A 25,000-nucleotide genomic window follows, 5' to 3' on the forward strand; every position below is an offset into this window, starting at 1 on the left:
CAAAACCCAGCATACCAGGTGAATCACTAACTGCAGAATGAATAATACAGTATGGGTGTTCTGAGCTTGTCCATGACTATGAAACGCAGGCAAAAACCCAACACCCATTTCTCCGCCAACAGGGACACATTAAAGTGAGCTCATGTCAGCATAGTGGGTGAGGCAGGTACGTCGTGCTCTACCTGGGAAATCTCAAGCCCAACTGAAGGAGCACGACAGCCAAAGGGCTGCATTACTGGCATGCCTAAAGTATAGGAATCAGTTGGACCTCAGACATTTACAAAAATGTGAAAACTCTAACTTGCAAACCACATGGTAACATTTATGTTAGCTACCCATGTTGGTAAAGCACTGATGAATTATCTGATCCATAAATAAAGCGGATATGGGGATGTTGGTGTGCGCATGCATGTGAGTATGCATATCCATCACCAATTTGACATCACCTGGGGCAAATGATATACTGCCAAAATAAACCAGTGCAGGCCACATGTAATGTAATATGGGACCGGACCCCTAAATCTGTCATAAATGACCATGCAGCATTTACAAGCCTTTACATAAAGTTGTAGGGGTAACCAAAACTCACATCATCATATTATGCACAAGCAGTGGTTCCCTAGACTCCCAATAAATACCCACCATTTTATTCCCTAGTGACTCATCAGGGTAAGGTCGACACAGGTTCACCACCTTTCTTATTCATCTCAACAGTTTGACCAGACCTCAAAGCAAACATCATGAGCAAGTGGTCTGCATAGTTCAGTGCCACAACATCTTTCATTCTCAAAATATCTACAATCATTAACATTCTGTGTTATTTCAAAAGGGTTGCTAGAGGGTACATTATGTTTCATGTTATGGCAAAACAGGGTAGAGGATTCAAACCATCATCAAAAAAGTCCATCTTTTTTCAATGACAAACAGCTGATCTGATTACGAACAGACCTGGTCCTACCAATATGACTGAGCAAACATCTGAGCAAGTATGCCATGGTGCTGACTTTGCAAGGCATGTGCATATACATGTCTGAATAATACTAGCTGGGAAAATATAGTCTCCGCCACAAGAGCATGGAATAATGAGTTATGTTCTGACAGTGGACCCATGCTGATCTTCTTCAATGTAAACTCAGAATGTCAACTCACTGTGGTCAGATTACCATTAAAGGATCATTTCATTGTTTTTAAATTCTGATCTACTTCACTGATAGGCAAATGAAACTTAAGTTCCATCAGAGAGACACAAAGGCTATGCCTCTCATTCGTGACATCCAATCACAGTAAGGTTGCTTAGCTTTGACATTCATTCATTTATTCGTTCATTCCTTCATTCATTCATTCCTTGTATCAAATCATGGCACTGTTCCCTGCACAATAATATCATTCCGTCTAACATGCCAAGATTTGAGCTCAGGCATCACACAGTGTACCTCCGGCATTCCGTAATAAGGATGTCAATATGAGCATAACATGTCTGTATTTTTGCCAAGTAAGGAGAAGTGGTCAAATAGACCAGTGGTAGACAGGGGTCTTTTAACAGTTCAAATGTGTACAGAATCCACAGTTTTGCATGTATGGACTAGCCCCCATAGCGCTGTTCATGAAATGGGTGGATGCCCTATTCTGAAGTGCTAATTTATGTGAGGGGTTTGAAACTTGAGAACTGTGCACAGAAAATAGGGGGGCGGCATTTGAGCTCAGGCCTTTTACTCAGGCTCATGGTGGACACAAATAGAGCAGAAAAAAACCCACATCCGGCACACTGCTCCTCCCTTGAATTACATTATTGAGCTTCTCAACAGAAGGTGAAATTTCGAGCCCAAAAGCTCTTCCTCAGACTGAGCTTCATTTCATGAAGAGCTTTGTGGCTTGTGGCTTCATTAAAGGAATTCACAGAAGCAGGGTGCCGGACTTTTTTTTGTCTAGGGTTATTTGTCTTCTTTTCTGAGCGCCTGCGTGGACTGGATGAGCATACTTTTTCAACTCTCAGTTATGGTCGACACAATTCACAGAACATATGCAGCGCCCCAACCTGCCATCTGGAGAATATAGAGGTTATTAGCATCTAGATGAATGGGCTGGGCCTGGGTTTCTGTTCCTCCTCCTTCTTTTGTCATACAGAAATGGCGTATGGCACAGCTGCAGTGACTGCAGCACGCCTGGCCCACTCTTTACTGAGCCCCCCAGACCATAGGCGGAGATCCCAGGGGGGACGTGTCCCCCCCTACCATAAATTTGTCCCCCCCAACAGTCATTGTAAATACAAATAAATAATTTTGAATAATATAGTAATTAGGGTAACCAGACGTCCTCTTCTACCCGGACATGTCCTCTTTTCGAGACCTAAAAAAAAATCGGCCGTTGATTTTGCCATGTCGGATATTTGCGTTCCTCTGTGTATTTTAAAAACTAGTTATTACGTCCCTGCATGTGAAAAAGATGGCAAAACTCTGTCGCGGGGGTAGGGGGCGGAGTCATCTGCAATTTTTCTGTGTCCCCCCCCCCCAAGAATTATTCTCTGAAATGTTACCATGTATTGTCCCCCCTACAACGGAATGGGATCTCCGCCCCTGTCCCAGACTCTTCTGAGCACTCCAACAATTAGGCTGCTTCTGGTCCAAATACAGAACATGTGGCCAGGATAACAATTCATTAGAGTTGCATCATGTTCTAGAGGTCATGGACATACCTCTGTGGCAACCAGATAGCTGAAGCTGACCACTGTCAATTTACTCAAACCTTTCCTTGAAAAATGAACACAGATAATCCTTAAATCAACCTGATCATACCATTTACAGAAATTGGAAACTCTTTGGAATATGGGCATCTGGTGCCCTCTAGTGGTCCTCAAAATCTATTGTTCAATCATGTTGCACAACTGAAAAAAACAACTCTTCAAATGTAAAGAAAAATCTATTCAAACATTAGGTTGAGAACATAATACAATATACATAATGCATACAAGGACGTCTGTAACACTCCTACCTGTATTTTCCTGTCCTTACTTGGAGGCCCTTCATCCCACACTGTTGTGCACCACCAACATCATTTACCAAATCATCACCGATCATCAGAGCCTGTTCAGAGAACGGGATGGGGTGAGGTACAGGGGACAGGAAAAGATAGAGAGAGGAAATAAGAAAACAGGAGAAAATGTGTAGAGGAGAAAAGGTGACGACAGAAGTAATGCATCTGCATATCTCTTCAGATAGGATGCTAATTCACAACATGCAGAACACAGAATGAGAGTACAATACGTTATTTCACACCTCGTGTGGTTGAATCCCCATGTCATCGAGAACACTCTGGAAGAACATAGCTGATGGCTTCCCAACCACCTCAGCCTCAACATCACTGGCATACTGTCATGAATACACAAACACAGCACCGTATTTATGATAACTTCACAAAGAATGTCATGTTTCCAACATTTAGACAGGGATTTAATTTACACACATACTTGTTCTACCACAACTACTCTTCCCTAATCAATATATTGAAATTCTGCCTATAATGGCAGTTGTAACTCTAGGAACACACAGCTGTAGTTTCTGATGAAAATGTGTGGACCAAAATGAGTCGTTTCACATTGACTCTCACTATAGTTAGTGCAAGAACAACTGAACAGCATTCACCTCCAAGGCCTTCATATACACGCCAACATCCAGTTTAAGACCATCTGTCTCTTTGTAATATCGCCTGAGATAAAACAAAATAAAACAATTAATACAGATAATAACATCAGAGCAATCATTTTGTAACTGTTTACTCCAACAAACGGCCAGCCTACCCTCTTCCCAGTGAGAACAGCACAGGTTTCTCCAGCCCAATGAGGACCTGAAAGGCGTCGTTCAGATTCTTATAAGAGAACTTGTCTGCTGCATCTCCTATGACCACACAGTTGGGGCTCGTCTTGTCCACGCTGTCAAACTCTGACACTACATCTATATGAAGGTGAATTACATTAGTAAATAACAAGATCTCTGTAACATGAGCAAGGTCCCAAATGTAGTACTCATTTAGTTTGCTAAGAGAGACACCTACATGAAAACAACTCAATGTGTACTAAATGCATTACTGTAAAATTCTAATCTAGGAAGTACCCTATTTTATTTTTGACAACTCACTGTGAAACCATGCAACAATAAAAAAAAACAATGTGAAACACCTTAATTTGAATGTGGCTGCTTCAGTAAAACATAACCTCATACTCGACCAGTCTGACTGGGATGCAGTAGCAGCATAGCTGTTGTTCTAATAATGACTGCTAATAGCCATACCATCATGCACCAAGAGATGGGGTCTGAGACCCCGCTGTTTGAGGATAGACACAGCTGCTGGAGCAGGAGAGAACACCTCGCTGACGGACAGCTCAAAGCCCATCCTCTGGAGCTTCGCAACAAACTTCTCACGTGTGGCTTGTGTCTCATTGGTGCAAAATCGCAACTGCAGGTCTGACTCCTTCAGTCTTTATAGAGGTACGAAACGTAATCATAAAGAAAGTTAAAATACTGTATATCGTGGTTTAAAATGCCACTTAGGTCAGGTTAGCAACATGCAAACAAAGTCTTCAAACTGACAACTGACTCAACAGCAGTAGCCTGTCTGTGTCAAAGAGAGACAGTCCTCGCAAACGTTAACGTTTACTTCAAGACTGACATAATTTCATCTTTCAGGATAAGCCAAAGATGATAAAACAACAACGTAGACCCACCCCATCCCAATGGAAAATAGTCATATATAGATCTGAGACGAACCAGGCCACTGCACGCGTTGACAGATCCCTCGAAAGTTACACTCTTGATAGTCTGATTATTTTACATTAGCCTACGATCATTTAAAATGACTGATAAGATTAGCTTGTACCTTTTCACAGCTTCAATTGATCCCGAAATCGGTACACCTCCACCCTCTCCACTGTCGTATAATACACCACACATGTCTAAAATCACACCTTTCAGACTTTTAACACAACCTGTCCACTTATGGTCAGCCATGGTGGAGTGCTGCTATGAGTTTGCGCGAAGGGATGCAGTATGGGATATGTAGTTTGCGTTGCGGTAGCTGATCGATTATCTACATGAGAAAATCCGACTGCTGTAAATGTAGGTACTTACCATGATCCACAAATAGGCAGAACTTCTTACTTGTGGTTTATAAGTTATTCATTTGAATAAACGTACAATGATTTGTACAAATTATCGTCTATTTGTAAATATATACTTTATCATTTGTAAAAAAAAACATCATACGTTGAGTATGTATTTGTCATGAAATGTAATTTGTAAATCTGTAATTCTGCGTGTGTAGTGTTGAATCTGCATTTGTGGATCATCCAACTCATGCATTCATCCACTGACCTAAATTTGAGACATTCCACACAAATATGCCCCCCTTCAGTGAAGTCTTGCTAGTGAGGGATAAATCAAGACTCTGATTGGCATGAATGTAAGTGCAGCATCCTTATCTACATAGCTTTACAAACCTTAGATAAATAATCAGTTTGTTGACTTCTGTCAGGACCCATTTTAGCTGCATTGTGAGGTTAATGATGCCCGCTGGATCATTGCCACAACTGAATGCTCCTAACTTGCACTACGGCCTGAATGAAACACGACTGCCATCTAGTGGTCGCTCCATTGCCTTTGATTGGAAGAGGAGGTGGCAATGTCAGTGGAAGGTGGGATGAATGCGTGTGTTGGATGATACAACACTTCACATGCAGAATGACAGATTTACAAATTATATTTCACGACAAATGTACACACAAAGTATGATGTATTTTTACAAATTTCAAATGATATATTTGCAAATAGACATTCATTTGTACAAATCATAGTACGCTTATTCAAATGATAACTTAAAAATGTCAGAAGTAAGAAGTTCTGTATTTGTGGATAGAAAAACCCATTTGTAAATTGTTGCATATTTGTGGATCATGGTATGTGCATTTACAAATCATTTTGAGCCATTTTCTCTCCATATTATTTGACTTATTAGGTGAGACATATACAGATACAGAATAGACTTCTGAATAAAAAAGTTCTTTAAATTGCTATAACTTAACTCTGTCAGTTTACTTTGTTAATTAGCTCACTACCCTTGTCCCATATGCAATATTGTTTAATCCCATTCATCTTCATGTCTGCTTTGAACCAGTTGTACTACTTACACTTTGAATAGTATCTAGGTTAACAGTACCTCTTAGTCGATGAAACAAGACTGAGAAATCCAACCGGTACCTTTTTTAACATAAAATGATCAAAGCAAAATACATAAGACTACGTGGCTAAGCTCACAATATTTATCATAGAAGCCACTGAGTAGCCTACTGCATTTCTGAAAGATGGACAGGCATAGCATTAGGCTACGTTACTGGATATATATCAGGAAAGTCAGTGCAGTGCTTGACATCAATAGTGGTGATTCCTTGCAGCATAGACAAGTTATGCAGTCTATTTTATTTGTTGCAATAACATAATGCAACAGGCATGGAGGACAGATCTCCCACAGTATTCTAGTGACTGAAAAAATAATACAATATTTAATTACAGCAAAAAGATTATTAAAGTCATGTGTCAGTCATACAGCCATTGGTATGTCAGTCTTAAGGATTACAGTACAGTCAGCTTAATGCAATCATTACAAAGAAAGAAATTACCAAGGACCTGCATGTATGTTTTACCTCAACAGTGTCCCATCTTTGGGGATCTTTGCTTGCTACCAGTACCATATTGTATTGAAATGGGCTTTCCAGTACTCACTAAGGTGGAGGACTGGTATGGGGTTGAATTGTTTGTGGTTTCCTATATAAATACTAAGACTTATTTTGAGAAAATAAAAACGTGCCATTATAAGAAAATGTGGCACGAAATTGAGGTCAAATGTTTCCTGCAAAATTAAGTAAGCTCATAAGTGAGTTGTGGTTTTATTTCTGAAACTGACTGTTTTACCTTTTTTTATACAGTGAGTGTATAGAAATAGGGGTTTGATTGATATACAGGGCAGTTTCATTCCATTTCAAATTTTCAAATACATTACAGGAATATTTCTGAAATTAGGATAAAACACATTATTAGGGAAACGTGTGGAAACTTTCATCAGCATCATTGGTCATCTACTCTGCTCCTGCGGGCTCTGGACACATTTGGCCATGGGGTTGTGGGGGTATATTTGGCTCTAATCCTCCCATAAATCATGCTCCTCCAGAGACTCCCTGACAGTCTCGCTCTTAGTCAGGGGATCCTACAAGACATTTGGCAAAGATCTAATCAATATGTTCTCTCAGTGACAGGAGTCAATACATATTTCACTTCACTAACCTGATTGAACACTGCCAGGATGAAACACAGAACTGTGAATTCCATGGTCCTTCAGCTGAGCCATCTCTTGTCTCTGGTGTCAACAAAACACCAGCTTCAGATTCAGGGCCTTGTATTCAGTGTGCAATGCCTTAAACCTCTTTATTTTTAAGGATTTCAAATATTTTGAAATCTAAGTGAAATGTGAAAATGCAGCCACCTTGGGAGGGTTGATGTTTAAGGAAATATTTGTTCAGATTTTGGATGAATCTTATCCTTTGCCATGTTGCTGACTCTCAGCTGCCACAACAGACCTTTCAATACCTTTCTCTCAACCCAAGAAAGTACTGTTCATTTCTGGCTTACTCAGCATGATAAAACATTGCTTCGGATCTGCATCTTCCTTCCCCTCATTATTGCTAATGTTGTCTTGGTCATAGCTGGAACAATGGCTGTGCTTCCTCTTACCAAGGAAATACCATGTGTTGGCCCAGTGCCCCTTGTTTCCCATGCTCAAGCATCTCTAAATGTCTTCATTTCCCTTGTTCTGCTGTTTCTAGGAACACCTTGATCATGGACAGTCACACTCCTAAGCATACACTCTGGATCTGTGTCTAATGGTGTGTTCATGAGCAACTGGGAAGTGGGAAAGTTCCAACCTCCGAGTGGGACAATATACCTGAATGCATTTCAAACTTGGAACATCCTACTAGGAAAGTGGGAGGTTTCTGAGTGCTCCGAGAAGTAGGTTTGACATTGGAACTTTCTCAATTCCCAGCTGCCTGAACGCACATAAATGACACATGAAATAACTCCGTAGTAATACCTACATAAAATGATGTAGGCTATTCATAAGGAGATCAGGAGAAAAATCACCATTATGCACTAACTATAATTTGTATTAAAACATTTGGAATGACACAAATAAATAATCATATCATTGAAAACTATAGAAATATAAAAAAATGTATACAAAAATAAGACTCGTAAAAATACCAGAAAGAAGTCACAAATACAAATATAAGTAAATCACTGTAAGTTGATCAGTGAATGTATACGTTTGCAATGTTTTTATTGTTTGCAAATTATTAACGTTTGGACATCAGTATTCATTCAACGTATATAGTAATAGCAATCGTAAATTGAGTCAAGTTAGAGTCAAACCTGCAGTTTCTGCCGTGTATTTCTGTCAAACTGGTTGTTGCCGAGGTAGTAAACAGCCATGGTCCATCCACTCCTCTGGTGTGACTGACGGAAGTTAACGTTAGCAGATGGCATTAGCCAGCACTAGTCGGGATCACTTCACCAGCTGTGTGTCTCAAATACTCCCTTCCTTGATAACCTAGCTTCACACGTACCACAGAGTAGGAATACTTGAATATTGAAATGGCTTAAAATGCCCATGCCTACTAGTAGCTGTGATAAATTGGTTAAGCAGAAGCTACATGCTTACCATCTTAAAATCCTTCTGGGCTCTAAACTGTCTCCATCTTTCAAATGCATCTCCAACATTTACCCGCATTTTACTATGTCTCTGGTCATGGATCTTTTTAGAAGGATGCCGAAGCTTTTTAGGTTGAATAGGCAGAATAGTTATCTCTGTTGATCCAGTTTGCTTGCCTGCAGGACTGTAGCACGCTGTTTGCCTGCCAATTTGCTTCATATCTGGTCATATCTGGCAACACAGGGTGCTGGGAAATGGGCAGTGGGCGTAATCACACAGGCCAAAACACAAACAGAAGTTTGCTCCGTAATGTCAATTTCAAAGCATGTTAGCAAGTTTCCATAATCTCTGATGACATATCATAGTCATTTTATGATTAAGTACAGTACATATATTACATGTTTTTCCTTTAAGAAGGGGTATCAGTACATTACAGAACACCCTCTATAAAACTAAAGCCATACATGCAAGGTTTTAAACTCCATTTTTTCCCCAGAGGATACACAGGAAATGTAAGTGAATTGAGAAATAATGAATGAAGTCACTATAAAATGTATGTTGATTGATCATCGAGGATCCTCGTCTCTGGAGTCCAGAAAGGCCTGTTGTTATCACCTTTACAACACGTCATGTAAGGTTATTACAAAACACCACTAAACCCTCTCCAAATGACAGATTTCTGACTTGGTCTGAGAAGTGCAATGCATGGCAAGCTCCTGAAAGGTATAACCCCAACGCACACATACACACACACAAATACACACCTACATTACCAAAAATCACAAAATGACAGACATGACAGTAGAACTCTGTCAGCAGAACATCTTAATATCGCCTGGTGAAGACATTGTGGGAGGGACCAAGGAGAGACATCTAAAGGTCTCTCCTTTGCCCTTTGTGGATGCCTTGTATTTGGACCCTCTTGAGAGCTTGAGTAGGCTTGTCTAGGCTATTTTTTTTTTTTAGCCTTACAATGACTGTTGGGAAAATGACCAGACATTGTTGTTAACTTGTTTCTAATGAATAATTTAATTTGCATCATCTGACCAGTTTTTTCAAAGACATTATTGTTGTGTCCGAAATATCACTCTAAGTCTCAAACTTAAAAACAAGAGTCAGAGTAGATCTGAAGTTTACTGTCGTCCCGTCCAGCAATGGAGGTGGTTCATGAAGCATCTCGGTGTGTGTGTGCGCTGAGCAGGGCCCCTACTCCTCCTATAGGGCGTATTCACCCACGTGACCCCTATCCATAACAACAAGCTTTGGCGGCCATCTTGGGGTCCATGTACGGCATTGTTTTGCTGTGTTTTATTCCGCTCTGACCATCATATTCTGAAGGAGACACAATTTCAGTGCCTTGTAATTATGGTACTGTGCCTCATTGTTGGATGTGGGACTAGGACGGGTAAAGCGCACACACACCGCGAAAAGGTTAGGTTATTTCGCGTCCCGCGTGTGATAACTAACCAGGGGGAACATGTGGATGGACTAACATCTACTCGGCGCAGACAATGGATTTCTGCCATAAGTAGAGCGAATCTGACAGCGGAGAAGTTGGAGAATGAACGTGTGTGTGGTAGCTTCAAAAGTTCTTGCTGCTCCTGAGGAACAAGACAACGCTACTACTGGTACCAAAGAAACATGGACAACTTCACATCATCCAGAAAACCAGACTCCATCCAGTTGTACGGAACTCACAGGTACAAGCACTTCTGACAAATCTTCCCAGACATCCGAATTTAACTATCTGTTCAAGGAAAGCAAGATGCAGTCTTTTACTGAGGAGTATTTTTCAAACTGTCATGACAGTGATGACAAGGTACGATTTTACACAGGCTTGCCAAGTTTTGATACATTGAATACAGTTTTCAATTTTGTTGAGGCCCATGTGTCAAGGAGGACCAAAACCTTAACACCATTTCAAGAGTTTGTGATGGTTCTCATGAAACTGAGGCTCAATGTGCCTCAGCAAGATCTGGCATATCGATTTGATGTAAGTCAGCCTACTGTCTCAAGGATTTCTGGTCATGGATGATAGTGATGGATGCACGACTCTCACCCCTTCTCAAATGGCCTGAACGAGAGGAGATCATTTGGACAATGCCAGCATGTTTTGAGTACTCATTTGGTAGTAAGGTGACTGTAATAATTGATTGTTTTGAAGTGTTCATCGAGAGGCCTTCCAACCTGCTCGCAAGAGGGCAGACCTTCTCCAACTACAAGCACCACAACACTGTTAAAGTACTAATCGCTATCACACCACAAGGATCCATCTGTTTTGTGTCTAGGGCATGGGGGGACGTACATCTGACAAGCACCTTACAGCAAACTGCGGTCTGTTGGAAAGACTGAAACCTGGTGACTTAGTCATGGCTGATCGTGGTTTCACAATTCAAGAGAGCCTTGCCCTACGCCAAGTGAAACTGGCCATTCCTACATTCACTCGTGGTAGCAAACAGCTTGACCCAGTTGACATTGAGCACACAAGAGGAATTGCCAATGTGAGGATACATGTTGAACGTGTGATTGGACAGTTGAAACAGAAGTACAAGATGTTACAGGAAACCTTGGAGATTGATTATGTCAGCCTTACTGGTGGTTCCACAGAACCGATGGTAGACAGAATTATCAGAGTATGTGCTGTGTTAACAAACATGTGCCCATCAGTTGTACCCTTAACTTGAATTGCAGATGTCTCAACCATTACATGATAAGGACACTGTTTTTTATTTGATATACTGTTTTGAATTCATATTCATACTGTACAGATAAGGATAGTAATAAATATACTGTTTTGATTTCATATTCATACTGTACAGATGATAGTAATAAATATACTGTTTTGATTTCATATTCATACTGTACATATAAGGATAGTAATAAATATACTGTTTTGAATTCATATTCATACTGTACAGAATAGCGCTAAATCAAGTTTTAGTGCAGATACTACCATACAAATTGTGACAGTGTGAATGTAGCAATGCATCTTGAATTTATTTCCATCTTTATCCAAATGACTTAGATCATTCATTGCCCCAAATAGTGATGGAATGGGGGTGAACGGGCACATGTTGACCCTTCATTTCTGTAGAGTTTTTTGTAGTGCTCAGTCTTCAGGAACAAAACCTCACAACTCCAAGGTATGTGGGGAGGGGGGCACCTGCAGCACTGTATGAATTTATTTAGCCTTGCACTGTAAACACGGGGAAGGACAGTAAAGGTTACTATAGTAACAAGAATTACAAACAACGACATTATCTCCAGGTTAACCTCAAATGTAAAATACAAAAACTTTCCCAACCACGACGTATTTCCCATCAAACCGTTTTCCCTTAACGCTTTGTACAAAGCCAGAGACGACGTAGTTGTAAGCCTGCAGACTTTTGTACGCCTTGCAACTTTCCTGTGTGTAAACAATTGTCTCCAGTACTAAGTACGACGCAAGATCCATTGCCTCCACTGACGGCAGGCGATCTGCGTCTAACTGCTCATCTTGAATCAAAAAAGGATCGATTCCAACCGCTGAAATCTTTCTTTGGTAACGCAGAAGGACATGAGGTTGCAGGCCTCTCGCATAATCAGACAGCGGACACGCTAGGTCAACTTCTTCTGACATTTAATAAGTGGACCCCAAGATGGCGCCACGCGAGATGCTGACGTCACGTGAATACGCCCTATAAGTTTGGGTGTGTGTGGCAGTGGCTGCCCTGGTCAATCAGAATTAGTTTCACTTTTGGCTTTTGGTCTAACATCAGTCAGTCTAGGTGTGACCGCTCCTGCTTCACACACTGAACTGCTCCATGTTTATAGATAAAAACACTACAATCATATATTTCACTGTTAAAGGCCAGGCCTAGACATTCAGATACAGCCCATAGCGATTACACTTAGTTAAATAAATGGGTAATTGGATACAGAACTATGTCCTCTCTGCATAAATGGCAGACTCTGATACTCTGGGCTCCTGTCACACACGATTTCACAAATATAACAGCAAAACATTCAGACACTTGAACAGCCGCAACTATTTATATAACCTGGGCAGGAGTGGGTTAAAGACTGCGGCGAAGCAATATGCTGAGGCTGGTCTGGTCCCATGCACCGTCCTCAGCTAGTTATATCAATTCGTCTCGGATTTTAAGCCATGCTTTTTTTAGAAGGGTAAATACGCATTCACTGGATATCAGTCTTGGACGTAGCATTACACAAATTCTATGCCCATTCTATGACAACTCTCCGGGACTCAGGTTCAGGACGTCCTGCAACAGGTAAGTTGACACAAACTGGTCTACAAGCTACAGCTATTAAGCTAGCTCGGTGTACTGTGTGTTTAAGGCTAACTTAGCTCTATATTTGGATGGCTAGCAAGCAATCTAAAGCTAAATAGCGTGGTGGTTAGCTGTTAGCGACGTTATTTATCGTTCTGCGAATGTATAATTTTGACATTCACTTGTTTACAGGTTGAACGTTAATATGTTCGACATTACATTATGCTGACGCTGACAAACATCATGATAGGGTGGTTGTAGAAGTAGGCTTTGGTTTGTTTACAATTTAGGAAAGTTATTGACGTTCCTAAATGTGTGCTGCTAATTAACCGGTTGACATTGCATTGCACTTAACATGGTACTCTTGTTGCAATAGTTAGGTACAACATGCTAACCTTAATACAATGAGCGGTCAAATTGGCCGGTAGTCTAACGTTATGGCTCGTTTTTCTCGTTACGTTATGTTCCACGAATAACATTCCCTGTCCTAATTAAGAATAATCTCGCCGTGTCACCTGTGCGAAACGCAGCCCTGTATATTTCCGGGGTACGTCATTGTGCTTTTAACGGAATGGTGTGTATCCTTAGTAGAGGGGGTTGTGACTAGTGCCTTAAGTAAATTCGGATTTCCTCCCTCGCGCGTTCGTTAAGCAGGATACACAGTTAGATGTGTTCTTATAGTTTTATCATGAGCCTAATGAATGCTAATGTTTGGGAAAATGTAATTGGCTACTGGATGTCCTAAATTTCCCTCGGGATAAATAAAGTATCCATCCAATTGGAAGTTGCAATGCATAGGCATAGTGTGGTGGGGTTTGTAGCATACATAATTCACAATGACGCCGAGTTGGGCCTAAATCTTCACCTATAATCGAAAAACAATCAGTAATTAACGCAGGGTTCATCAACAGTAGGCTAATAGTGTGGCGATAAAGTCATGAGTCCATACAACAATAGGTAGATTTCAAATACAAATTAATAATGTAGACTAATGGTCTTTGGGTCCGCACCAGACAGTGACGGCAGCAAGATGTAGGCCTACAGCCTGCCAGTTTCTTAATCAAAGTGATTATTGGTGCTCCATTCTGTTGAGATAAGGTTGGCACTATTGCTACAGATCCGTGTCAGTAGTGGCTTAATGTTTTTTTTTCCCCTCTCCACTGAAAACACCATTTTCCCTAATGCTACAGAATGGGAAATAAACAATACGGAACGAAGTCTATGGAAAATTGGCAACCATTCCGGACAATAATATCCAAACTATTGGTACAGAATACAGGTGCCTTTTCTAATAGGACTAAAATGTATTTTTTTTTTTATATTGGTCTATACATTTTCATAACTTTTAGATCATAGGTGGAACAAAGAGGAGAACAAGGTGGAAGAAGTTGAAGCTCTCAATATTGATATACCTTTCAGTAGGCTGATCAATTAGGTTACCTGTGGCCATCCCTTAGCCATCATATTCAATTACATTCTTAAGACACCACTTTACCTCCTCCATACTGTAGCTGGCTAAGGTATATCGTAGGTTGTCGTTAATGCAATTTAAATATAGTAGGCCAGGATGTTATACAATAATACAACAAATGGGTAGGTTGACAATTTCAGTCTCGTGATAATTAGTCAGTATACGCTTACAGCACTAGTACACATGAAATGTTGAATGTTGTGTTTCCCACCAGTCCACTCTTCTTCATACGTAGAAGACTTGAATGACAAAGACATGATGAATGAATAATAAATAATAATACAAATCAGTCATTGCTTAAGGTTTGAGTGTATAGGAATTGCCTGGCAGATGCTGATAGATGTGACTTTTAATCTAGTCCATAACCTCACTACATGCTTACTCTTGTTGTTAAGGCCTGGGTGTTTCATTGCTTCAACTCTGAGTTTGTTTGGCAGGTGGCACATTTAGAGCAACCAGTGATGCTTTGCCACAATTGGCCACATTTAGGCAACTGCAAAGAGATTGTGTGTGTGGTTATTCTTGTAGTATAAATACTGTTGTTGTAATCTAAAAACTGTATTTCAGCAGAGTGCAAAAAAAAAAAAATAACTTTGCTTGAGAGTAGAATCATTATTTCGGTTCAGTCTGGACCCCTCTCGCAGGTTTATTGGGTCTTGTAGTGGAACAGAGCAGTTCCATTAGAAGAAGGGGTCCACTTCAAGGAGCTCCAGGTCACCATGCAGGGATCATTAGTATGTTGTGCTGCATTATGACACCCTCAGGGGAATGCAGCCAGGAGTCTAGGCTATTACATGTAAGAAGAAGCATGAAGTCACAGCACAGAAACAAGAAATCACACAATAATGGCAAAACAAGTACAAACAGAGATCATTGATAAATGAAACATCAGTTATTGAAACAACAACTTAGACGGATGGTATTATAATGCCATTAGGAGCTGTGGAGTATGACTTGGGCATTAAAAAGTAATGAAAATATATTTTAATATTTTGACCAAATTAATTATCAAACTGCCTCATTTCATTTCACATGCTTAAAATGGATGAAAACACACAAAAATGTGAGCTCTCTTAACAAAAATGAATACTCAAAAATGAGTAAAGGGAAACTTTGAGATTTTTCAACCAAGGCCCTATTTTTATTTTGTATTTTTTTTGGGTCCAAACCTTTACTAAGGACAATTAACGATTAAAATTGGTCCAGAATTGAGTTAGAACGCTATAACCGGAAACTGCAATACAATGTAACCCTATGGGGCAAACATCTGCGTCAAATTAAACCATTTGCTTTTGCTCCTGACAGACTCACAATGTTAAAGTGCCTGACATCATGGAAAGGATCCCTGCAGAGATAGACCTGTCTGTTTCCCTCAATAACTGTAAAGAAACTGTAGAAAATGACTGGATTTCTACAGAAACTTAAAACTACAGAAACTGTAGAAACAGTCAATTTCTACAGTTTCTTTATAATCATTGAGGTAAACGGACACAGGTCTTAGATTCTCAATTATTCTGATGTGTCAAACACCGTATCAAGTAGCCTCTTTAAGCTTGTTGGTGGAACACTGCCCGTATGTATGCCTTCTGAATGTATACTGTATAGTTTGAATACTCAACATAATTGAATTCCTCTCGCCCACTTTAATGTATATTGATATTACAAGTAGTATAACTATGATGACTATGACTTTGAGAACAGTTTATTTACAATTAGAATTACTCTCTGAATTACTAAATGGAGTGGAAGAAACCAATTAAATATGTTTGTTTGGTGAACAGTAAAATGGCCAATTATAAACAATAGGGGATGAATACTTTCTGAAGCCACAGCAAAGAAATGCAGAGGACAACAGAGAAAGGCCCAGGGAATGAGAGATCCGATTATTCCAGTTATATTGTGTACTTTGTGTTTACACCTTAACTGATATATGTTTACCCTTGTCCTGATTAGACAATACAAACTGGATGTTAAGGAAACATACCGGTACATTGAGTGAAAGTCAGTCAAAATTAAGAATGAATTGATACAAAGGACAACATAGAAAGACTTTAGTTTGAAGACCGATGTGAATTACATTTTTGTCATTGTAAATCTGAGAAGCAGAATAGAGCTCTGGTGTTAAACATCTGTTGTGTCTCTTTCCAGGGCAGCTGGAGTAGTTCACTTCAGAATGGCATCAGGTGGGGAGGGACCAGGTACCTCATCTCCAAAACCCAAAACATTCTCAAACCGCCTGAGCAAAGAGAAGTCACCCTACCTGTTGCAGCATGCACACAATCCTGTGGACTGGTGAGACCACTTATTGTACATCAGAGTGTGACCTTAGTTTCTGAAAGAAAGAGAGTTTATGTTTGAACATGTATGGATAAAACGTTTTGTTGCTAGGTTCCCTTGGGGCCAGGAAGCTTTTGAGAAAGCTAAAAGTGAAGACAAACCCATATTCTTGTCAGGTGAGATTTTAAGATGAGAAGATTAATACAAATCATAACTGTTACATTGAGGATTTTATGTCACGTACAAATGAATGCTATTGCTTTGTCTCTACCGGCAAAAAATTCCATACCACAGTCCAAATAGTAAAACTGTAGTATTTCAAAACAGTTGAATATCCAGCACACTGTTTACATTAACCTTTGTTTGTTGTAGTTGGTTACTCCACATGCCACTGGTGCCATGTGATGGAGAGGGAGTCTTTTGAGGATGAGGAGATTGGGAAAATCCTCAGTGAAAACTTTGTGTGCATTAAGGTGGATAGAGAAGAGAGGCCAGACGTTGACAAGGTTTACATGACATTCGTGCAGGTGAGGATTTGGCTGTATGTTTGCTTGATTGTCTGTGTCAAAATGATCATGTATAACGACAACAACCATGCAGACAGGAGTTTGGAAAATCCCTTTCTGGTATTTCTCTGCAGCTCTATCCACAGTTTTCTAAAGACGTCCTCAATGTGAAATGTTGTTCATAAATGTGTTAATCTTTGTTACACAAAAAAGCAATATAGCTGCAAACAGCAATGAGGGGCCCCAGTAGGTCATGGTTGCCATGGATACTATGTCAAGGGCTGTATGCACTCACATGTTTCATGTCAACTGACCAAAGTCTGGTCAAGATATGAGCTGACGCCCTGTTTGTGTGGCAGAAGAGGGAAGGGAAGCAACAAGTGGTAAATGTACATAATACATATGCAAACATCATATGATATATACGTGATACATACAAATACAGCTTAGTGACTATGTAGTGTGCTCATAGGGTTACTGTTACAGGGGTAAGAAGAGTAGGAACAGAAAAACATGTCGGTGGTGGCAATAATATATGCTAGCATAGGGTATGGGGTAGAGTAAGTGTACGGGCAGTACGGTGGTGATGGGTGCATGTGGGTCGAGGGTTTCTACAGGAAGGTCAGGTGGAGAGACTACAGCAGTGTCTCATAGTGAAGATAGTCTAGTCTAGACTAGGAGAGGAGGAAAGAGACAGAGTGAGTGGGTAGAGTTTGGCTGTCAATATGCGTAGACGAGGAGCAGTGGTGGTGGGGAGCAATGTTTCCACATCCATCAGCATTTGGATCATGCTATAAGAGAGAGTAATTTTATTAGGAGTCATCAATTTGATAAACAGATAAGGAGATATTTTTAGGTAGTCAATTAACAGTAGGTAATATGTTTAGCATGATAGGTATCTACGAAGATAGACCCAACAACCACTTTTATAAGGCCAACACATCAAAAGATATCAGGAAAGGTGCGTTTGGCATGATTTTGTTTGGGTAAAGGATTTTAGTTTATGAAAATATCCCCCGACACAACGCGTACGTGTGAGTACCCCGTTAGGTCTAGTGCTAGTTTACGATAATAATTGTACTAGTACTAGAGTTATAATACAGCTTTAACTTAACCTGCACTGCACTGTGTTTTAAATCTGTGTTTAATTTTGTCAGTGTTTCCACCCCTCATGGTGCATTTTCAAAGCCATTGTTAGCTAGCTAGTGCTACAAAGTGCCGTCTATTTAGTAATTTTACAAGTAGGGGTATTATTACTGATTCTGTCCTGATCCTGATCCTCAACTGGAACTGTCTTTCTGGTGTTGTCTTGAGTTTTAATCACAGACAGTTTTTTGTATGTTGTACATGCTCACATTTGATTTGTTTACTGTACATAATTTAGTTTATTTTTACACCATAGCTAGCCAGAATAGCTGCAATTCTGCTTTGTTTGGCAATTCTGCTGAATGCCGTAGTATCACTGTTAATGATATATATAAAATATAAATACAATATATTTGTCATAAATCAGTTGGGTGTAATACACTTTGTGGAGGTCCTTTTGGTACCACTGATATATAAAAGCTCAGACAGTGATTTATGGTAATGCTCTGATTTTGGCTCTCCCACTAGGCAACAAGCGGAGGTGGTGGCTGGCCAATGAGTGTGTGGCTTACGCCTGAACTCCGACCCTTCATTGGAGGGACATACTTTCCTCCCAGGGACACTGGGCGGAGGCCTGGACTGAAAACCGTTCTCTCGCGAATTTTGGAGCAGGTTGTAATATCCTTAATGCACAGACAGATTACTGAGAGCTTTGTAATAAAACAACATTACATGAACAAGCCAATGATATATATATTGTCAAAATGTAAAGGATACCCTTGAATACTTTTGAAGATTATATTTTGATTAAAATATGCCCTCACTAAAACCAGATAAACATCCAATTTGGCAGCTAGTAGACACACTTCGGCTTATGCAGTTGTTTGCAGTTCAGTGACAGCATATTTTAGTTGACTATGGTCAAAATATCCTCCAAATGTGATTAGACAGTGGTGTGATTTGTCACCACCCAGTAATTGGATGTTGGAACGTTTCTATCTGTTTTTCATACAAGTGAAAGCCGTTCTACCATGACCCAATTGTCAAAAATGTGTTAATACAAGGTATAAAGGGAATGCATTTTTGTCATACTGAGGTTGAATAGGCCCTGGATAGGTAAATGTAACTACAAAGCAGACATACATGTAACACTATCTTTAGTAGCAGTAGCTTTTATTTTCCTAATACTCTCTTTCTGTGGTACATGCCACAGTGGCAGGGCAACAGAGAGGCACTAGAGTCCAGTGGGGTGAGAGCGATAGAGGCCCTCACGAAGGGAACCTCCATTGCTGCTAATGAAGGGCAAACACCACCTTCAGGCCCTGATGTGGCCAACAGATGTTTCCAGCAGTTGGCCCATTCATATGATGAAGACTATGGAGGATTTAGAGAAGCACCCAAGTTCCCTTCACCTGGTAAACAACTTACTAAAAACTGATCAATTATATCAACATGTTTTGTTAGTTCAGTCCCAGCTAGTGACTATTTTGAATGAGAAACGGAGTAAACATGTCTTCCAGCACTGATCGTTAATCCATTTTCCTGCTTCACAGTGAATTTTACGTTCCTACTGTCGTTCTGGGCGGTGAACCGCTCTACCTCTGATGGTGCAGAGGCCCTGCAGATGGCCCTCCACACTCTTCGTATGATGGCACTCGGGGGCATCCATGATCATGTGGCTCAGGTAATCACAAGATGGATCATAACACGTACAGTTTACTGATGTCAAACATAACGTGAAATATTTAACTAATGCAAAAAGAAAGCAAAGGTGTATATAAACCCAGGGCAGGCGATGAGACATATGGTAATGGCGATCAACATGAGAAAAAAAATGCCTGAAAGGAAAAGTGGGAAAGTCATAGACATAAACATAGACAATACTTAAAATTAGGTTTTAGGATTAGAATTTGTAGAATTTAGCTTTACTTTATTTTTTTTAGGAAAAAATTAGGAAACAAAATCAAATTAGCCAGCAGATGGGGCAAGAGTAGTACATGTAAAATGTTAAAAGCACCCACCAAGAGGGAGAGAACAGAACCAACACATGCAGCGTATTGTAATGATTGAGGCAATGACAACATGCTAAAGCAGAATCGGATTGACTTGAGAATCTTGACATGTTTTATGATGAGCAGATTATGCCCTGCTCTCCTGCCCTCCCCCTCCAACCGTTTCAAAAGTCATCTTTTACATCTTACACCGAAATCTCACTATTATATGACCTGTGGTGAAGAAAATGAAAACCATGTACCATCTTTTTTTTGTAATACTTTTTCATAATGCTACAACACAATAGCTTTGAACCACACCACAGGGATTTGTTGAACATGCCGCTGTGTGCATTACCTCATTATAGGTTTATGTACAAGTAGTCACTTTTGGCTGGAGCTCCTGTCATTTTCATGACTTTCTTTTTCATTTGTTTCACAACTCGGGTTCTCTACTCTTCCAGCCAAAAATGAACATGCTTCAAATTGATTTCACATGAAACATAAAGGGAGAACTGGAGTCTTTGTATTATTGGGGTAGTTGTCTCAACACCAGTTCCAGTAGACAAGAATAAGTTAGAGTTAAATATAGTGCATTCAGAAAGTTTTCAGACCTCTTCACCTTTTTCCCATTTTGTTATGTTGCATCTTTATGCTAAAATCATTTAAATTCACTTTGTGACTCATCCATGTACATTCGATACCCTGTAACTGACATAGTGAAAACAGGATTTTAGAAATGCAAATTCATTACAAAGGAAAATATCTACATATTTGATGCTATTTTATACAAGATATAAGAAATTACCCTATTTGTAATATCGAGTATGCATAATAAAGGCTAAACAGGTTATCACTTGCGTGCGTTGTAAACAGACCGCATTTTAACAGGGAAGAACAGTGCATCTCTCTCTTCTCTCCCTCCTTCTCTCTCTCTCTCTCTGTCTCTTGCTCTCACACACACAACACACACACTCTCACACACACTCATATACACACACACAAACCACCAGAGGAAATGGAGGGCGAGAGCATATTCTTTATCCAATCATGTTTCGTTCTGTGTTTTAACAAAGCGTTTCAGAGTCAGCTTCATTTGTTCTCATCTCCTAAAGTTCCATTTGGCCCCCTAGTTCTCAAGTTCAGTTTGTAGTTGACCATCCCCAACATGGTAAATGGTTTGCATACTTTTTGATGCTTGTTTAATGCTTACAAGCTTTTAACAAGAAGTCTGTACATTTGAAATGTGGTGTTTCATGTGTCATTGCTAGTATTTGGACTGATACTCATGTATGTAGTACAGCTTATAAACATAAACCCCAAAGGGCAAATGTAATCTGACTTGTGCTATTCATATGTGAAGAGACATGCCTCTACAGTGGACTTGCAGTGGTTCAGCTTAATCAGAGCCTTTAAGCATGTATTACATCAACTTCAAAAGGCCCTTAAGTAGCCATGTATGTGCACAGAAGTGTGTATGTAAGGGTGGGCTGCAACCTTTAAATGATATAAACAGGTATCCAGTCACACAGGGATCCAATCACACAAATAAGTAAAGCCCATTGGGATGTGATTGAAATTGATCAGACATTAATAAGCTAATGGTGTAACACCAAATATTTAATATGCAGAATAATGTATTTTATGTATCATCAATGAATGAAAAGAGATGTGTTTAGGAGTGAAACACCAATATGTGCTACCCACACATGCTTGTTTAGTTCACATAATGTGAAATCTATGAATGCAAAAATATTATATTGTCTTTTTAAACATACAGTCTATAAAGGTTCTAGATTTTCATTTACTTTGACTCTCTGATATGCTTTCCTCCTATTTCACTTTCATGTTGTACTTTCAATAAGACTCTCCCTCCGTCTCCCATCCTTTCTCTCTCCCACCCTTTCATCATTTGTTTTCTCAGGGTTTTCACCGTTACTCCACAGATTCCTCCTGGCATGTGCCCCACTTTGAGAAGATGCTGTACGACCAGGCCCAGCTGGCGGTGGCCTACATCACAGCTTACCAGGTGTGTTTGTTTACGTGCATCTGTATTTGTCTTCATTCAGGATAGTCATATATCACAACCTAGACTAATGCACTTATTCAGCAGAAAGCCTGAAGGTTAATTGAATAGGGTAGGATGGGAATGCCCCAGTTTGCTTATTTTCTAAGCATTCGTTCACCACTATATCAAACTGTATGCTTATATAAAAAAGTATTATATCCTTTGGTAAGAAATTAGGTTTTCTGAGGGCATTACATGCGGTTATTTGGCCTAACAAAACCTAATTTTTTAACGAGAGAGCTGTACATGTCTCTTTGGTTGCTGTTCACCACAGGTGTCCAAGGAACAGGTCTTTGCAGATGTGGCTCGTGATGTGCTGCTCTATGTCTCTAGGGATCTGAGCGACAAGGTGAGCCATCTTCCCCCTCATTAGTGCCAGCGTCTGTTAGCCCCTGCTGACGCGGCACCATGCAACAGGCCACAGATTGCTGAAAACTCTCCTACACAGCCCAAGCCCTTCTTTTAGAGGTCAACTCATGTCTGTACAGTAGAAAGGGCACTATGGCCAATCCAGAGAGGGGTGATGAGTTGGCCGACCCTTACAAGAGGAGGTTACATGTACAATTAACTGCATTGATGATGATTATATTTGCCATGATTTATGGAGTAATTACACATTAACAAAACATGGCCCTGTAGGGCACACTTACCAGAGATGGTCATTTTTGTTCATTGGGAAAATGAGTTGCTTATTTCTCCTATGGCTACCTGGTAGTCCAGTGGGGGAGGATCATGATTAGGTGACTAGAGGCAGGTGTTCTTCTGCTTGGTATGAGATAGTATGGGAGAATTTCTTAGTTTAGTTCTGTAAATATTTTATATCAAATTTCTCTTTACTGTAGTTAAGTGGTCAGTGACTATTTCTTATTTTTTTGTGTACTGTTTAAAATACAACTGGAATGCCTTTGGTGAATTTTTGATATGCATGTTGATTTGAAATGATTTCAAACACATTTACCCATTTGCACACCATACAAGGCGCCATCTTGCACATCAGGAGCAGTTGGGTTTCAGTGTAGGACACTACAACACATAGTCCGATTCCAACTCCTCTTCCTTCAGAATCACCATCGCCCCCTTGTTTACATACTACAGCACAGGTCAGTTATGAACTATGAACATGTCTGTCAGAGACAGAGCTGCCAAGCCACTAGCCCCAACCTCAAAGGTGTTGTTGTTGGCCTATAGCCATGGTCAATTTTGCTGAACTTTAGGTGTAGGCTCGTCTACATAACATAAGACAATTTGCATTGGGAAAATCGAATGAGTTGAGGGGTAGACAAGCTTGTTAAATGCATTCAGAAGATGTTGCAGTGGTAGAAACAAAAATAACCTCTCACAAGTAGGCCTAGGAAGCCTAATAGGAAGCCACAAAAATCATACTTTGAGACAGAGTGTAGCCTATTGATACACTACTGATACACTGTGTGTATCCCAAGCAAGCTAAAAGACTCAATAACACATGGCTAATCAATACACAAAACAAAATCAGCCCAGCAACAGGCCAAGCAGCCCTATATAACAACTTTTAAGAACACTTTTGAAGCAAGGTACTAATAGTGTCAATGACAACATGTTTTAATATCCATTTGGTAAGCTGTAACATCAGTGTGTTCAGCTATGCAGCATTTGGAGCCCACATCAGCCCACAGTGACAGGCTACACCAGCAGAGTAACCAGCGGGTCGTTTTCACTAACTGTAGGCTTACTGTTACATTCTGCATCAGCTGCATTGCTTAGACTTTTTATTTACACATTTATAAAATAGCCTGCCTGTTATGCTAAGAGGACAGGCACCTGGTAGACTCAGTATTGAACATCCCTTTCTCCCAAGTTAACATGTGTAGGCCTAGATCGAAGGTGTCAAGCTATGATTAAGACTACGTTCTGTCTTCACATAATAACGAACTTGTACGTTTTACCAGGAGGAGGAGTTTGAAAAATGTAACATTTTAAATGTGGGAAAATTTGGCCAAATGGTAGGAAAAGGTGGGCTCATTGGTCTGGGGTATAATCACGTATTCAGAGGAAAACGTGTCTCTAAACCATTCGGTTACTGAGATATGTTCTTAATAACGTGCCCTGCAGTGGCAGGTGGAATCTGGAACATACCAGGAACATTTGCCCGAGCTCAAATAGAATCCAGTGAAACAATGCATATGTTCTGTAGATAGTGTGGGCTTCAGCAGTCTGTCCCTGCATAGGCCCAATGCATGTGTCCAGTCAGACTCCACATGACCTATGGCACATATAGTCCAGGCCACAAAAGTCACTCAATAAAATTGATGTCAAAATGACTGTATTTGACTGTACAATAGGCAGAGCAGGCCATGCTACTTACATCCCTGGAACACAAAGTATCTTGTTATTTCACTTAATACTTAGCCATTCTCTCACTTATATTACACACCCGTACATCTAGTTATTTTCTCAATTGATTCATTATTCATTTATAATGTGAGCATCCAAAGAGTGTTTTGGGGATCCCAGTGACAGGTCTAATGTATCTCTCTGTGCTAATCTTTGCAGTCTGGGGGATTCTACAGTGCAGAGGATGCTGATTCTCTACCCACGTCTGAGTG

The 25,000-nt window shown here is 40.1% G+C and overlaps 2 protein-coding genes and 1 long non-coding RNA gene across 3 annotated transcripts; 2 read left to right on the top strand and 1 right to left on the bottom strand.

Annotated features, from left to right (window-relative positions):
• Positions 1–2,384: 2,384 nt before the first annotated feature.
• On the bottom strand, positions 2,385–5,034 carry LOC122131900 (phospholysine phosphohistidine inorganic pyrophosphate phosphatase). Its single transcript, XM_042706622.1, has 6 exons — positions 4,870–5,034; positions 4,284–4,471; positions 3,794–3,947; positions 3,639–3,702; positions 3,273–3,365; positions 2,385–3,080 (listed from the first exon to the last, which is right to left on the bottom strand). The coding sequence occupies exons 1-6, from the start codon at positions 4,998–5,000 to the stop codon at positions 2,985–2,987; spliced, it is 726 nt and encodes a 241-aa protein (XP_042562556.1). The 5' UTR covers positions 5,001–5,034; the 3' UTR covers positions 2,385–2,984.
• A 4,070-nt stretch (positions 5,035–9,104) lies between these two features.
• On the top strand, positions 9,105–11,484 carry LOC122131901. Its single transcript, XR_006152145.1, has 2 exons — positions 9,105–10,448; positions 11,037–11,484. It is a non-coding gene; the product is annotated as an uncharacterized LOC122131901 (long non-coding RNA).
• A 1,026-nt stretch (positions 11,485–12,510) lies between these two features.
• On the top strand, positions 12,511–24,995 carry LOC122131902 (spermatogenesis-associated protein 20-like; the record flags this gene model as incomplete). The annotated part of the gene is made up of 10 exons (XM_042706623.1): positions 12,511–13,019; positions 16,639–16,782; positions 16,879–16,943; positions 17,140–17,294; positions 18,888–19,031; positions 19,573–19,774; positions 19,913–20,043; positions 22,275–22,379; positions 22,693–22,767; positions 24,948–24,995. Coding segments are annotated over exons 1-10 (1,263 nt in total), but the record flags the coding sequence as incomplete, so codon positions are not given.
• Between the last annotated feature and the right edge of the window lie 5 nt (positions 24,996–25,000).

The sequence above is a fragment of the Clupea harengus genome, unplaced genomic scaffold, assembly GCF_900700415.2.
Source record: "Clupea harengus unplaced genomic scaffold, Ch_v2.0.2, whole genome shotgun sequence".
Taxonomy (NCBI): domain Eukaryota; kingdom Metazoa; phylum Chordata; class Actinopteri; order Clupeiformes; family Clupeidae; genus Clupea; species Clupea harengus.

Coding starts and splice junctions, on each gene's coding strand:
- LOC122131900 (XM_042706622.1), bottom strand. CDS start 5,000: ATGGCTGACCATAAGTGGACAGGTTGTGTTAAAAGTCTGAAAGGTGTG. Junction 4,472..4,869: donor TCAATTGAAGCTGTGAAAAG/GTACAAGCTAAT, acceptor ACCTCTATAAAG/ACTGAAGGAGTCAGACCTGC. Junction 3,948..4,283: donor CCATCTCTTGGTGCATGATG/GTATGGCTATTA, acceptor ACCTTCATATAG/ATGTAGTGTCAGAGTTTGAC.